Source organism: Lepidochelys olivacea (assembly GCF_965140295.1).
Source record: "Lepidochelys olivacea isolate rLepOli2 genome assembly, chromosome: 1".
In the NCBI taxonomy this organism is placed as follows: Eukaryota; Metazoa; Chordata; order Testudines; family Cheloniidae; genus Lepidochelys; species Lepidochelys olivacea.
In genome coordinates, this window is record NC_140411.1 from 10,161,864 (window position 1) to 10,177,300 (window position 15,437).

General features: G+C 56.3%; 1 protein-coding gene across 2 annotated transcripts in view; it reads left to right on the forward strand.

Moving 5' to 3' along the window:
* STARD10 (StAR related lipid transfer domain containing 10) overlaps positions 1–15,437 on the forward strand; it is a 48,854-nt gene that overhangs the window by 11,574 nt on the left and 21,843 nt on the right. The window contains exon 1 of one of the 2 annotated variants that reach the window (XM_084632854.1): positions 1,027–1,143. The exons of the other annotated variant lie outside the window; for it this stretch is intronic. Within the exon in view, the coding sequence (XP_084488980.1) occupies positions 1,105–1,143 (39 nt within the window). The 5' untranslated portion in view covers positions 1,027–1,104. Of the gene's footprint in view, positions 1–1,026; positions 1,144–15,437 lie in introns of those variants that run through there. 2 annotated transcript variants of the gene reach the window in all.

Below are 15,437 nucleotides of genomic sequence, written 5' to 3' on the forward strand. Positions count from 1 at the left end.
CCAGCTCCCTGCCTCCCATTAGAGATGGCCCCTCCGGGTCATGATGCAGGCAGAGGTTGCTCCGTCGCCATCCTGACGGGCTCTGAGGTTGACCGGCCAGCGCCTTTCACCTTTCCAGCTCAACGGATCGCCTCGGGTGACCGGAAGCAGGAGGAGAGCAGGAGGGAGCTTGGGCCTTCCGGCCCAGGCCTGTGCTCGCTTGGAGATGGCCCCTGCCCTGCGGCAGCAAAGAACGTCTAGAGGATCAAGGGAGAAGGAGTTGGGGTGGAGCAGAGGGGCATCCTGCAGCCATTGCAAGTCCCAGTGATGTCCCCTGCTCCCTCCATCCCGGCTGAGAATCTCTCCAGGCCTAGAGTGACTAGATGTCCCGATTTTTGGGGTCTTTTTCTCACATGGGCACCTATTACCCCCCCCCCCCCACGTCCTGATTTTTGACACTTGCTATCTGGTCAGCCTATACAGGCCTCTTCTCCGGCCAGGCTGGGGGCAGCCCATGGCAGGCCACAATCTCTAATCCAGCTCCGCTGCTCTCCATGGCGGGGTGACAGTTGACCTCCTGTGTGTCTGAGTTTCCCGTCAGACAGGTTCTGCCCCACACCTCACTGGAAACAGATCCTGCTCCCGAGCTGGCGTCCGTAACCCGCATAGCACTAGTAGACCGGAAGCACTAGTAGACCCCCCACCGGGGGGAGGCCAGAAACAGAGAGGGGCTGGAGTCCCAGTGTATGCTGGGTGTAGCTTTGGGTGCCTTGTGCCTGCCATATGCCTAGAGGCCTATGCTCCTACCTTGTGGGAGCGTCAGCCCTGTTATAAAACCTCGCTGACTCCTTTGCTGCAGGGTGCGTCCTGTCGCTGGAGGATTCGCTCCGCCCAGGCGGGGGCTGCGTCCTTCCCCCGCTGCTTTCTCTCCTGTCCCGGCTGCCTTTCCCCCAGCTCCTCTCCCAGGAGGCTCCAAAAGCAAACCTCCCGCCCCCGCTCCAGGATGCGAGTCTCCTCTGGTGCCCTTGGCACTGTGGGAAAGCCAAAAGCTCCTGGGGGGTGAAGGCAGTGGTACGTTCAGCCCTCCCCAAGCGTGCGGTGATATGGGGTGAAGGACGTGGGCAAATGACTGTGTCAAGCCATCCCAGGGCTAGCAGCGTAAAGGTAGCCAGCAAAAGGATGGGGGAAGGGGAAAGGGTTTGTCTCTTTTTTTTTTTTTTTTCTGTTGCTTTAAAGAAAACTCCCAAGTCCTTCTTAAAAGCCATTTTCCTGATTTGTTTTTACACTAGAAATTCCGGTCTCGTCTAATCTGTTTCTTCCTGAGTCTGTGTTTGGTTGGGGACCTGACAGATTTATGACATCGGTGCCACCACGCAAGGGAAAGCTGGTTAATTTAGTCAGGCTGTGTAAAATCCTCTGCCTTTAACTCAAATGCCTGGGAAACATTTGGGGGGATGGAAGTTTCAGTGTCCTTCACTCCTTGATGGTGGGAAAGGATTAGAGGTTTATGTGGCTTAATCCAGAGTTACAGGAGAAACTAAAAATATAAACTTCCATGCTTCAGGGCACTAGCCACCCACTGTCAGGAAGAAACTTCCTCCAGGAACAGATGATTCCAAAATGGGTCACTAAGGCATTTCTGGCACCTTGCTCTGAAGCAGCCAGTGCTGGTCTCCGTCCAAGATGGGCTGCTGGGACCTGTGCTCTGATCGGGTCGGGCTGGCAATTGCTGGGTTCAGTTAAAGGCAAAAGAAGGCCACTGTCTGTGTCCGAGACCATTGGTGCGTCCCCCAGGGCAGAGCAGATTGGATGTTCTTGATGGAACTGAAGTTTAAGGGCTTCCAGACGCTTGCTTCTTCATTGCGAAGAACACAAATGAGTGCACCAGCTTTCACAGGGTACCTTGAACTAGCCAATGCCAGTTATTTTACTAGCTGTATCTATCTAGGCAATGAGGAGAGAGAGTCCCTGAGATCTGATTTAAATCACCCAACCACCATCCCATCGCCCAAAGGCCCCCAGCCCCTCGCTGCTCCATGGCAATGTGTGGGAGGGCCAATATTTGGGTCACTCCCTAACCAGCAGGAAACTTTGCTCTAGGAAAGCTGGCCAGCTGCTTCCCAGAAGCTCTGCAGGGGCTTAGGAGGGCTCTGTGCAGCGAGAGATGTTGCTACAGCAGCCTAGTGCCCATCAACAGTAGACACATGCTCGGGAGCGTCTCCCTGGAGTCAGCCAAAGCTTGTGGCTTGGCTGCGCATTTGACCCATGTCTCCGTGTGGTTGGGAAATCCTCTCATTCCTTCCAGACCCACGGCGTCAGCTGCTCTCCATGCCTGTGATTGGCCACGTGCTCTGTAGCCGCTGGGGCGTGGGGCCAAGGCCAGCTGTTAATGGTCTAGGCTGGCTGATTGATGTAAAACAGGGTGGCAGCACACGCTGTGGGTCAAAGCAGAGACTTACGACTCCTGGAGGCTCTCGTCACATCTGGGAGGAAGTGACATTTAGTGGTTAGAGCGGGAGACTAGGTGTCAGGATTCCTGGGTTCTGTTCCTGGTTACTGAGTTGCCATGAGACTGTGGGCAAGTCACTTAACCTGCCTGTGACTCAGTTTCTCTAGCTGTAGGATCGAGGCAGTAAGGCCTGCTGGCAGGGCTAATTCATCAGCGTGTGTAAAGTGCATTGAGGTGAATGATGCTATGGAGCGCTCATAAACGCAGGGATACCTGGCTTCACCTCTGCGCCAGTCATTCAGAACTGGATTCCTTTGAATTGCTGGCATTGGAAAGCAAAAGTGGTTCCTCGCCTGCCCTTTTCTGAGCTCACTGAGCTGCAGGTGGAGGCTGTCACAGCTCCTGGGAATGGTGATAGGAGACCAGTCAAACCCGCCTGGCCTGCCTTGGCATTAGAACGCCCGGAAGAGCCCGCTTTGTCTTAACATCCCTGCTGGGTTGCTGCATCCGGAGGCGGTACTGGGGCACGGTGGCCCCTGGACGCTACAGTGGTGCCTAGACACTATGGTGGTGGGCGCACTGGCGTGACGCTGATATTCCCACACTGTTGTGGCATTAATATCGCTCAGACTTTGCCCTGCGCTAGCATGGTCAAGGGAGAATCTCAAATGTTAACAACTGGAGACTTGCGACCACCCTGGGCTACGGTTGCTCTTGGTGCCCTCAGTTTACAGCTGGGGAAACTGAGGCCGAGCACGTCTGTGACTTTTCCAAGGTTGTACAGGGAGCCTGTGGCAGAGCCACAGGGATTCAACCAAGCTGTCTCCTCTCCCAGCTCTTTGCCTTAACCCCAAGACCTGCCTTGCCTCCTTTCATCTACTGCTTATTGGGCTGGGAATGAATTGGAGCCTTGCGGGCTTCAGGTTGCACCCACGAGAACAGAGCCTGTGACTTTGGCCCCAGGTGGCAAGGGGGTGGCATGCTGCAGCGGCTAGGCTACTGGCCTGGGACTGGGAGCCCTGGGGTCTGTTCCCAGCTCAGCTGCTGGGTGACCTCAGGCTGGTCATGTCCCTTCTCTGTGCCTCGGTTTCCTCCTTGCACCCTCACCTACTTAGAACATGAGCTCTGGGGCAGAGGCTCGCTGCTGGGCAGGCACTCCCCCGGAGCGGTGGTCCGAGGCGGGGCCGCAATGCATGTAGCGTACCGGCGCTAGCTTTGATCTAGGTGGCACAGGTGCCAGGGGATAGCGAAGTACCCCAGGTGCCGGGTGTGCCTGGACTCTCCGTGCTTCCACTGTCTCGGCACTCCCTAGGTGAAAGCCAGCTCCGTGTGCTGGCCCCTGGGGCAATGGCCCCTCCAACTGCAGCGTAGAGATACCCAGAGTGTACAGCAGCCAGCGCGCCCAGGCCCTGATCTCAGTTGGGTGCCATTGTTGTTCTGTGTATTACAGTAGCCATCTGCCCTACCTCACTGGCTCCACTCCTCTACCGTATTCCCCTCTCTTTCTTCTCCCCACCCCTCCTCCTCCGCCTGGTGTCCCAGCGTAAGAGTCAATATTGATTCAAGGCTGCAGAATGCAGCGAGACCCAAGAGACTTCCCGGACCTGCTGGCGTCTCAGCCCCCTCCCGCCCTGCCGTGCCCAGCCCAGCCCAGATCCGTGTGCCGTTCCCACCGGGTGATGTGGGACTGGCCCAGCCGTTGCTGAGGATCAAGGTGCCGGCTTGGTTGCCTGATGGTGTGGAGGTACTGACAGCCGTCACCGGGCGGTCTCCTTCCTCCCCTCTCGCTGGAGGTAGCTGACTCACCCGCTGCGACTGTTCCAGTCGGACAGGTTCTGGCCAGCATGTGACACGTAGGCATAGACACAGGAGCTTCGAGTCGGCCGATCCCTTTGTGCCCAGTACGCCACGCGCTAGGACTGCAGTGCCCAATGTGCATCTTCAGGAGTGCTACCTAGTGGATAGAGCTGTGGGCTGGCAGCTAGCAATCCTGGGGGCGAGCCCCAGCTCTGCCACAGACTCCTTGTGCGAGCTTGGGCAACTTGCTGTGCCAACCTGTGCCTCAGTTTACCAATCTGTCAGCGTTCACCTCAGAGGGAGGTTATGGAAAGCAACATGGTCTAGTGGCTAGAACGCTGCATTGGGAGTCAGGAGAACTTCCTGTCTCTGCCACTGACTCTGTGTAAACTTGGGCAAGTCACGTTCCCGCTCCCTGCCTCAGTTTCCCCACAACCCTTTGTCTTGCCTGCTGAGCTTGGAAACTCTTCAAGGCAGGGACCATCTGTCTGAGCATGCATGTGTGAAGCATCCAGCACTGATCTCAGAGGGGTCCCCAAGTGCTCTCGTAATACAGGTAACTAATGAGCATAGTGAGGTGCTCCAAGATCCTCCGATGACAGCTGCTATAGATGTACAAAATACCGTTATTAGGGAGGGGCTCCAGCTTGTCCATCCCTCTGGCCAGCAGAGGATTGGTTTCACCAGCCTATGATATAACTTGCAGGTGTTGTGCCGAGACCACTGGTCATGCTGCTGACCAGTACAGTCTCATTGTTCCCGTGTGCTCCCCTGTCACATTATCTGTGTCCAGCCATTGTCTTAGACTGCAAGCTGCTTGGGGCAGGGACCGTCTTTGTTCTGTGTTTGTGCGGCGCCTGGCACAGTGGGGCTAATAGGCACGACGGTGATACGAATAACGAATGATAGGACTTGGTGTAATGGGGTTTCCACCCTTCCTGCTGGGCAGGTGATTCTGAGAGCGGCTAGATCTGCTAGTCCCTGATCATTTAACTCAAACTGGCCTTTTGCCCAATTTCCTCCGCGTGCTTGTCCCGGGCACTTAAATCGGCTGCAGAGGGTGAAATGCCGAAGCATGTGTTTTAAGACTGAGCACTAATCCCTCTCTCCCGCGGGATGCCTGGCCTGCTCCCCTATCTCCTAGCCAGCCCCTGAGAGCTCAGGCCATGTTCCCAGGAGCGGCTTCCAAATCTCCCTGCTTTCCCGTATGTCCCTCCATGGACCGCTCCCCACCATTCTGCCCCAGAGTTGACCAAAGTTCCCTCTAAGCCGCGCGGCCACAAAGCAGGCTATCGAGGGCCACGCAGGCTCGCAGCCACAGGACCTGGACTGGGGAGGCGCCTCTCCTCCAGCCCCTTGCTGCTGCAGCAGCTGCCCGCTGCAGCCTGAAGCCTGAACCCCTCATCCCCGGCCCAACCCCAGAGCCCCCAGCCCTGAGCCCCCTTCCGCACTCAGAACCCCAGAGCCCCCAGCCCCACCCCCGAGCCCTCATCCCCAGCTGGATCCCTCACCCCTGCACCTCAACCCTCTGCCCCAGCCCTGAGCCCCCTCCCACACTCTGAACCACTTGGCCCCACCCCTGCCACACATCACCTCCATATTGATGCACATAACAAAATTAATTCTGCACATAGGTGTAAAAAGTGAGAGGGAACATTGGAGCTGGCCCTTTCTCAAACCATTTCCCCCTGCTCCACGCTCAGATTCAGCGGCAGCCCCCCACCCCCACCCCACTTGCTGCTGCTTGTCTCCTCCTGCTCTCTGTCCCAGGGACCCCGGCTCCTCCTGCCCCAGCTGCTGTGCTGTTTCTGGGCTCCCCTCCCCAGCCTGTGAAACCGCCGGGCTCTGCTCTCTCCCTGTCCCTGGCTCCCCCTCCGCTACCAAATAAAGTTCTCCGCAAAATGCCTTTTCTGTTCCCCCATCAAATATGGATGCACGTGGCTTCTCTCCGGCGCAGTCACCCTTGAGGGCAACAGCTGAGCTTCCTCAAGGACCACTGGCTGGACCCCTCCTGCGCTATGCATCTGCCTGCGAATGAAACCCCAAGTCCAGGGGGCAGTGCAGTCTGGGGGAACGAACACGCGGGTTCGGAGTCCGGCAAGCCTGGCTTTGGTTCCTGGCTCTGACACTAAGCGACTTGCCCAAAGCCACCGTCAGTCAGTCAATCTGTGCCTCAGTGTCCCTGTTTGTGAAATGGGTTTAATAGCTCTTCCTGACTCCCCAGAGAAAGCATGAGGGTTACTGTCCTTGGAAGCCAGGAGGAAAACAGATGCTGGGCCCCAAGAGAAAGGACCGCAAGGACACTGGTGGTCCAGGGGCCCAAACCCCAAACTCACCCTGACACCCCAGACTGGGTGGATCTTGCTTTCTTCCGAAGGATCGGCCCCTCCTTCCCATGTGTGTAGCTCGTCCCAATGGTGAGCTGTGCACACTGTTACCCGCATACAATCCCGTGAAGCAGCTTGTACCCTCTTCCGCCTGCCCCACTACACCACTGACTTGCTGACGCTCTGAACCCGCTCGGGGTGGGGGGGTGGATCTTGGAAGTGCTCTGCACTGGCCTGAGTCAGTGAAGCCTTCCATAGGAAACAGAGTTAACTCGGCGCCGAGCGCTTCTGAAAACGCAACCCAGGAAGCGCCATGTAGATACTCGGTGATGCTGGGTTCTCATGCCTCACTAGGTGTTTGGTTCATCACTCCGGGCGGCGGCTGGTGGGGAATGTAGGCTGTCGATCCAGGAGTGCTCTGATCCGGTGCAGAACTTGGTTCGCCGTGTCTCTCGCGAATCAAGTGTCCCAGCTGGTTTGGCCAGCCAGAGGCAAGTGTACGTACGGCGCTGGGCCAGGCAACCTGTGTGTTCCAGTCCTGCTCCTTGTGCTGACTCCCTGTGTGCCCTGAGGCACCTCACCTCTTTGTGCCCTGTCTCCCGTACTTATCTGGCCTCTCACCGTAATATCTGATCTCCTCGTAATCTGCCTTGGCGCAGGGGTGGTGGTGGAGGAGGACTAAAAGACCTCTTCCTCCAGCCCTACATGTCTCTGATTCCATTCCTTGTCATGACACCCCTGTGGGGCAGGGCAGGGCTGGGCTGTTATCCCCATTATATGGATGGGGAAACTGAGACACAGAGCGGCCAAGTGTCTGGCAGATCGGGGACTTGAACATAGGTCTCAGCTAGTCCCCTGAGCATCCTTCTTGCCTTCGTTACTCCCTCTGTAAAACTGAGCTGGTAACGCTGCCGCCCACGGACTGGCCGACCCTGTGTGGTGGGGATGCTGCTGACTCCTGGCTGGGTTTCAGGCGAGGATCCTCGCCCTAGCATCTAGCTCGCGCGGCTCAGTTAGTGACTGCGCTCCATGTTTAATTCAGTGCTGGCAGACGCGCTGCATAGCTCACGAGTGCCATGTGACACCTGCTAGACTTGGACAGGGATGGGAACAGGCATCACCTGTGTGTCTGCCTGCAACCTAGCCCCCGTCCTCTAGTTACTGGCATGCAAGGAGACAGACGCTTCCCTCTCCCAGCCTGATGCTGCTGCAGATCTGGGTGCTGGGTGCTTTGCTTTACCCCTGTTGATAGGCAATGCTCCAGGCAGAAGTGGCTGTTACTACCTATCTGGGTTTATCACCGTTTACGTGTATTGCCGCAGCACCTAGGAGTCCTCATCCCTCCCCGCGATTGTACCAGGGCTGCACAAACCCCCAACAGTGAATTCTGCTTTAGTGTGCTGTGGTGGATTGGACCCTGGAAGGGGAGCCAGGAGATCCATGTCGTATTCCCCAGCTCTGCCCTGACATGGTGTCTGACCCAGGGTTAGCTACTTCCCCTGTCTGTCTGGCCTATTCAGGCTGTTAGGGACAGGGACTGTCTCTCACCAAGTGCCGGATCAGGATCACTTTCATATACTGTGGGGTGCTACCCAAATAGTTGTGCCCCCACCCCCTGAATGCTGCCTATGAGGCTCCTCCAAGTGGGGGAATAACTGCACTGGCCCAGAGATCTTTGTTAGCTTCTTGCATCCTGTGCAAGCAGCAGTGGATTTGGATGGTCCCTGGCTTGGGGTTTTGAATGGCTTGCCCTGGGCCAGGGTCACAGTCACCTCCCCTTGAATGGCTGGCTGGGCTCCGGCTGCCTAGCAGAACCGAGAGCAGCTCCCTGCCCCGGGCCGGAGTCTGGCTCCTCTTTCCATTTCATTGGTGCGGTCCGGGTCGCTCCGTTAGGGTTGTGTGTACTTTGAGCTAAGCCCAGTTTGTTTCCAGGGCAGCAGTAAGCCCTAGTGGTTTGGCACGGCCGTCGGGAGCACTAAGAGCAGAGCTAGAGTCTGTCAGCCCTGGAAGGTTGGGTATAGCAGCGTTTTTGGCCTCTCCTGGAGGGAGTCCTACGTGGCCGGCTCCACTGAAATTCTCTGGGAGTCCCACGCAAAGCAGAGGTGGGTGGGATAAGGCCTTCAGGGCTTCCCCTTTTGGGGGTACAGCAGGGTCCACCTGAACCACCATTTTCAGGGGAAACTGACTGCAGACCCTTTGGGGACAGGGGTCCCTGTTCTGATCAGCCAGGGCTAGTTCGACTTAGAAATTTAACACCACCTCCAGGGAAGGGTGATTCTAGGAGTAGTGCGACCCCTTGGCCATCTTGGTTCATCACCGTTTCATCACTTCAGTCTCCTCCTGTCTTTTGGGCCACCAGGGGTCTTCTCCCCCACCCCCCACCGCACTGTTTCTCTCCCATGTGTGCCCCCGTTCGAGATGTGCCAACATGGGATGCCCTAATGTAACCTCCCACAAAGCATTTCATACAAACTATATACAGTTCCAGGGATTGCTTCAGCCACGCTGAAATGCAGCCACTTCTGGGCTGGCAGGCAGCAGCTGTTTTTAACAGCACTCAGCCTCGCTGCAGAGGGGAGTTCAGAACAGGAGGGGAAGAAATCTAGGCATCAGGCTGCAGTTACCTGTGTTGGAATGCGCACCGAGGAAACATTTGCATCTGGAGGGCAAGAACCGCACCCAGCCTATGGCGTGATTGTGCACTAGTCGTGTTCCTGAATTTCATCTTGCTGCTCTCCAGTCGCCAGCGTGTGCAGGGCCTCCTTCCCACTCTGCTCCCCGCCGCTTCCTGCAAACTTCCCCACTCTGCTATCGCAACCCAAGCCCCCTCTGCATGATGCCAAATCCAGTTCTCCCAGTGCATTTCAACCTTATTCTGCAAAAGTCCCTGCTCGCTGCCCCGTAGCTTTGCTGATGCACCTCACGCTTGACTTGCAGCCCCCCCGTGCTGTTGTAGTCCTCCCCGCCCGCCACTCTAACCCTACTCATGCAAAATGGCTTTGTGCAGAAGACCAATATCTATTGGGGATTAAGAGGAAGCCACCATAGGCGGCGAGTTATAGGGGCCCATGGTGTCTCTGCTCCACCAATATTCAGGATAGGCTCCACCTATGTTTGGGCTGATATTTTCAGAGCCATCCCGTCCATGGGACGGACCAGGATAATCGCCCTGGGCCCTGGGCTATGGGGGGCCCCGCGCTTCAGGGGGCCTAGGGTGGCCTGGGGGGTTAGCGGGGGGCCCGGCGCTGGCAGCAGTGAGCGACTCCACTCCGCCCGGCCTCCCCTCTTCCTGCCCCCACTCCACCCCTTCCCTCAAGCCCCTGCCCTGCTCCACCCCTGCCCCACCTCTTTCCGGATTCTGCCCCCTCCCCCAAGTGATGCCGGGGGAGTGGGGTGGGGCGGGCTGGCACTGGGTTGCTTGCTGCTGCCCCCCCCCCCCCGCTAGTCCCCTAGGCCACCCTGGACCCCGCGTCCCACTGAAGCGCTGCTCCCGGGGCAGTTGCCGTGGCCTGTCCTATGAACAGGACGTCTCTGCTTGGACCCCTTCTGGGCAACACCAAAAATTATGCAAACCTGGCACCCGTGGGAGCTGCTTGTTCTCTTGCCATGTGAGCAGAGCTGGGATTTTGAGTTCTGGCCTATAGAGGAGAAAGGCTAGTTCCCTGGTGCAGTGTACCGCTCCGGCCTCTGTTCTGGGTAAGATGGTGGTTTTTTTTCCTTCTCCGAATCTCTTTGGATGATATTTTTGCTGTCATGGTTACCGTGAGTTTCTCTGAACCCCCTGTGGTGGGTGTAGGTATGCAAGTGAGTGCATCTCGCAGAGATTCATGCAGTAGGAATGGGCAGGGAGTTCGCTGCTGTCTGTGCAGCATTGGCTGTCAAAACGAGCCCCCTGCTTTTCACCGGCTTTGGGAGGGGACAGGAACCAGTTCTGGCCGTGCGCTCGTGCTGGTGGTGAGCACTGTTTGTGATTACACGAGGCCCGTGGCCCCGTTGCGCTAGGTGCTGTACGGACATGAGGAAAAAATCATTTCCCTGCAGCCATCTTGGTGGAGGGCGTCGATCCAGCATGTGATTGCAGGGGATTCTGGCGAATGCCGCTGAGGAGGGGGGAAGATGGGGTGGCACCAGTGGAGTTTGTTTACGGCCAGTGCTAGCCCCCCCGGGACTCCTGTGGGCAGTGGATTCGCTGCGGAGAGGGGCTGCAGCCAGCTGGCATAATAATCCCCAGTCACCCTAGACAGGAAAAGCAAAGGGCAAGGGGCTGAGATCAGAGCAGAGGCCTGGCCTGGATTCCCTTTCCTTAGCCTCAAAAGGTCAGGAGCTTTCTTCCTACCATCCCAAAGCTGGTGAGTAACTGGCCCAGTCCAGTTGCCTCATGATCCATGTTCTATTGCCACCCGACTGCTGGGGTCGGGGCTGAGAATCTCTCTTTGGTGCAGCCTGGGCAGCACCACGGGCTGGTTCTCCTCCCCGCTAGCTGATGCTTGGAGCTGTGCTGACAGGGAGCAGCATGCTTGGAGGGGGCGGATCTGATGTGGGAAGAGGCACTGGGGTGGCTCCTGGAGGATGCTTGCCTCCATCCCTCAAAGTATTAGGACTGTAATATTGCCTTGCAAGGCAATCGTTTATAGCACCCGACACGCTGAATGCCAAGACCCCAGTGTGACTCTCATCAAGCCAAGCCAGCTGGCCCCTGTTAGGAAGGCCGTGGGCAGGGGTCCTTCTCCGCATTTGAAAGACAGGGGATCTGAGACCTGCAGAGCTGAAGGGACTGACTTGAGCACTGGATTTAGCACCGGCCGGGGCATCGAGATCTGGGTTCTCTTCCCAGCCCCTTTCTGTTGTGAGTCTGGGCTAGCTGCTGACAGAGGCCTGCCTGCAGCTTGCAGTGGGCGATGTAAAGGCTCCAGGTGCCGCTGTGGGAAAAGTGGCTCCTTCTGACTCGCTAGACCCGTCGTCCCAAAAATATATTCACCCTGCAGAGCCAATGCAGCCCTGGGGGAGGGAGCTGCTCCCGCGTTGTCAGAAGAACCCGAGTAAGGCGATTCTAGGAATGTCGCTCGGTGTGTTGCTCTGAAGCCTAAAACGTCCGAGTCGGGGTGAGACAAGGGCTGCAGGGACAGGCCTGGCTGAGAGCTCCTTCTGTTCAAGTTACCTCCAGGCTGACCCGTCGCTGGGATTCATGGCCTATTACCGTCCAATTTTTACGTCCTCCGCCATTTTGACTCCAGGGATTACCCCCCCCATGCGGTGTACGGCCCCAGTAACTCAGCCAATCACCACCCTTACTCCACAGCCAATTTGCATGCAACCATGTCATTGGTTGTCTGAGACTGCCCAACTGCCACCTGACCAGAGCACCACAAGGAGAGGTGCACAACCCCCTCAGACACAACTCAACACAACCAGCCCACACCATACCCCCAAGCACACACAGCCCCTCGCTGCAATGCTCACTCCTCACTCGCTACCCGTACGAATCCAAACGACCCGCCAACACAACGAGTGCACACCATAACCCCAAACACCGCTCTAAAGCCAGGAATGTCTGAGGCAGTGTGAAGCGATGGTACACGGTAAATTGGTTAGTCTCTAAGGTGCCACAAGTACTCCTTTTCTTTTTGCGAATACAGATTAACACAGCTGTTACTCTGAAACCTGTCTTTATTTAGAGTGTGACCAGTTTCAGTCATCACGGGGATTCACAATCTGTTACCATCCAGTTTTTTCAGTGCTCGGATATTGTTGGCTTCCTTACACACATGACTTTGCAAACTACGCTCGTGTGAAAGCAGAGACATTCAGCTCCTAGCGATTAGCGAAGTCCCAGTGGCTGCATCTTTGTTGTCAGGGAGGCCTGAGGCCTACTTGACTCGAGAGCTGCCAGGGTGTTTCCAGTGGGGGCAGTAAGGAAACCTGCCTCTCTTGACTCGTGATCTGATCAGATTTGTTCTGGGAGATGGTAAAATGGAGCCCCCTGAAGTCCTTTTTACAAAGCCCTTTTCAGAGTAGACCCGGTGAGAGCAGCCTGTTGGTGGAGCTGGGTTGGTTGTTTCTGCCGGCCCTCTGCTAGGTCCGTTCGCACAGGCTGCCTTATGGGATAAACTCCCTGTGTGTGTGAGAGAGAGAGAGAGAAATCCGAAGGGCAAATTTTTGAGCACACGTAGCTGTTTTAATTCTTGTCTTTCTCGCCCCACTTTCTTCACAATAGAAAATGTCCCAGCTCCTGAAACTTCCCAGAAATCCCCCCCACGATGTCCCAGGGAGAGGAAATTGTATGAAACAAAATGCTGTTTGGGTGGGTGGGTTTGTTTGTTTTTTGTGGGGTGGTGGTTGGAGTTTATTTGCGGGGGGGGAGGGGGGGGCTGAATTTTTTTCCCCCACCCCATCTTTTTTTGCACAGTTCTGAGTCAAGCTGGGAGGGTTTAGCCGGGGTAGGAACCAGGGACGTTAACAGAGACCCCCCCTTTCCTCTCTTTCCACCCCCCCCACACCCATCCAACCAGGCCAAGCAATCGCTCTAAAACATTTGCATGGATCTGTTTCCATTCACCCAGGGTGGTCTGAGGGGAGAGCAATAAAGAGCCGTCGGATCCTGGTTAAACCTCTGGAAACGGCTTCCCAGCACGATCCGGGAGCCTGGGCCCCTGACGAGAGGAGCCAGATATTCCATCGCCAGGGGCTGGCGATTGGCAGATTTGGGGGTTGCTGGGGGCAGCCTGAATGCAGGGGTTTGTCTGATCAGCTGCTCTGCAAGATTCTTACCTGTGGCGGTATCGCCCTCTGCTGGTTGGAAGGAGTAGCGCGCGCACACAGGCCCCAGCAGTGGTGACGTGTGAAATTTTTAAGCCGCATAATGGCCTGTAAGGTGCATTTCTGGTCTGATAAGTGACTCTATAAATGGCCCCGTTCTGGCTCAGCACGTCCTGCTCCCTCGGGGTCTTGGGCTTCCGTCTGCTGACTCGTCGCTCCTATTCGCAGTGCTGGCTCTTGTTGTGCGTCATGCAGCACCCGCAGAGCTGTGCTGGGAAGGTTTCCGCTGCTGCTGTTACTGTAGAAAGGCCCTAGAGACGGTGGTGGTTTGGTGCTAGGGGTTAGAAAAGTCACTTCTTTAGCTGGGGAGAGGGAGTGCGGGCCCTTGGGTTGCTGTGAAAGATGCAAGGCCTGGTGCTGCCAACGCCAGCACTCCAGATTCATGGGTTGGGCTCCCCAAAATGACGAGGTTGGCTTTGAAATCATGAGACTTTAAAGCAAACGGAACATTTCTAAGCTTTTCGCTGCAGCCCCAGGTGCCGGGGATTTAGCCTTCATTGGACAATAGTGTGAGATTCTGGCCTATGCCCCTGGCTTCGGGAGCTGGGGCTTTAGCAAAGCCAATAAATATCTCTCTGCTCCAGAGGTGATCGTGAGACTTGGCCACACTGAACATAGCAGCTCAACAGGGGCATCCTTCTCTGTGCCAAGGGGTGCTCTTAACTCTTCAGTGCCCACCACCCAATCCTGGGATGGGAGGGAGGATGTACACTGAGTAGGGCATTGGCTTGGGGTATGGGAGACGTGGGTTCGATTCCTGGCTCTGAAGAGCCCTGTGGACCAGGGTTCAAGACCCACCATCTCTAACATCGGGATACAAGTGAGACCTAGTACCATGGATTCTCCAGCAACAGCTGGGGCTACCCTTTCAGGAAGACCGTCTGGGACAAGAGAAAAGTCCTCTGGATCAGAGACAGACCAGCTCCTGCCCAGAGCACAGGTAGACTGGCAGCAGAAGAGTCTGACCGAGTGTGCACATGGCAGGAGCTTGGGAAGCCAGTCTGAGCAGATGCAGAATAGCAAAGGAAACAGGAGGGGAGAAAGGATGGAGGAGTTCTCTGGGAGAGTGGAAGAGTGAGTGGTTGGGTTTGTATAGACAGTCGGTTATGGGAACAAAGGGAGGAAACAAGGGTTGTCTTGCAATCTCCCCATCCAGGCACTGTGGCCTTTTCACCACTGCCTCCTTGAGCCAATGCAGGTCGATGTGGGCTGTCGACGACTCGCCCCCATGGAGAAGAAATGACAAAGCCAGCACCATCTCTGCTTGTACTGCAGCGAGTCTGGGCACTTCATCTCTGCCTGCCCCATACGAACTCCAGGGCACTGGGGAAAAGAGCACCCCCACACTTTGGTCCAGGCTGGAACACATCCAGAGCCCTGCCAGAAGTCTCCCCGCTTGCATCAGTCCAGGTGCACATACTGAGGGTGCTCCTGCAAAATCCCATCCTACCAGCCCCCATTGACTCTGGTGTAGCTGACCGCTTCATAGACACTGCGGCCGCCCGGATCCTGCAGATTCCCCTGCAACACAAGGCCGCTCCTGACCTTATAGAGACTATTGACCGTTCCCCTTTCTCTTCTGGTCCAGGAACGGAGGAAACGGCTTCCCTGGAGGCCATGATTCAGGAGCATGGAGAAATGTTACCATTTGGTGTGATCCATTCTCTACCTGTTCCTGATCCTCGGTATTTCCTGGCTGACCCTACACAACCCACTCCCACAACCTTCCAGTGAAGCCACCTCTGAACTCCCCTCGGGCGACCAAGACTACGCCGATGTTTTTGAAAAAGAAGAATGCAGAACCACTACCTCCACGCTGGGATTATGACCTGCCCAATAGAGCTGCAGCCCAATGCAAAAATACCATTTAGACAAATTCATGCCATGTCCAAGCCCAAGCTGACAGTGCTCCCGAGAATACCTCCAGAAGAACCTCTCCCGAGGGTTTATCTGCAAGTCGACCTCGCTGGCTGACGCACCAGTCCTTTTTCATCGAGAAGAAAGAAGGCAGTCTTCAACTCTGCGTTGATTACTGTGCACTGAACCAGATAGCTATCAGGAATTGTTAC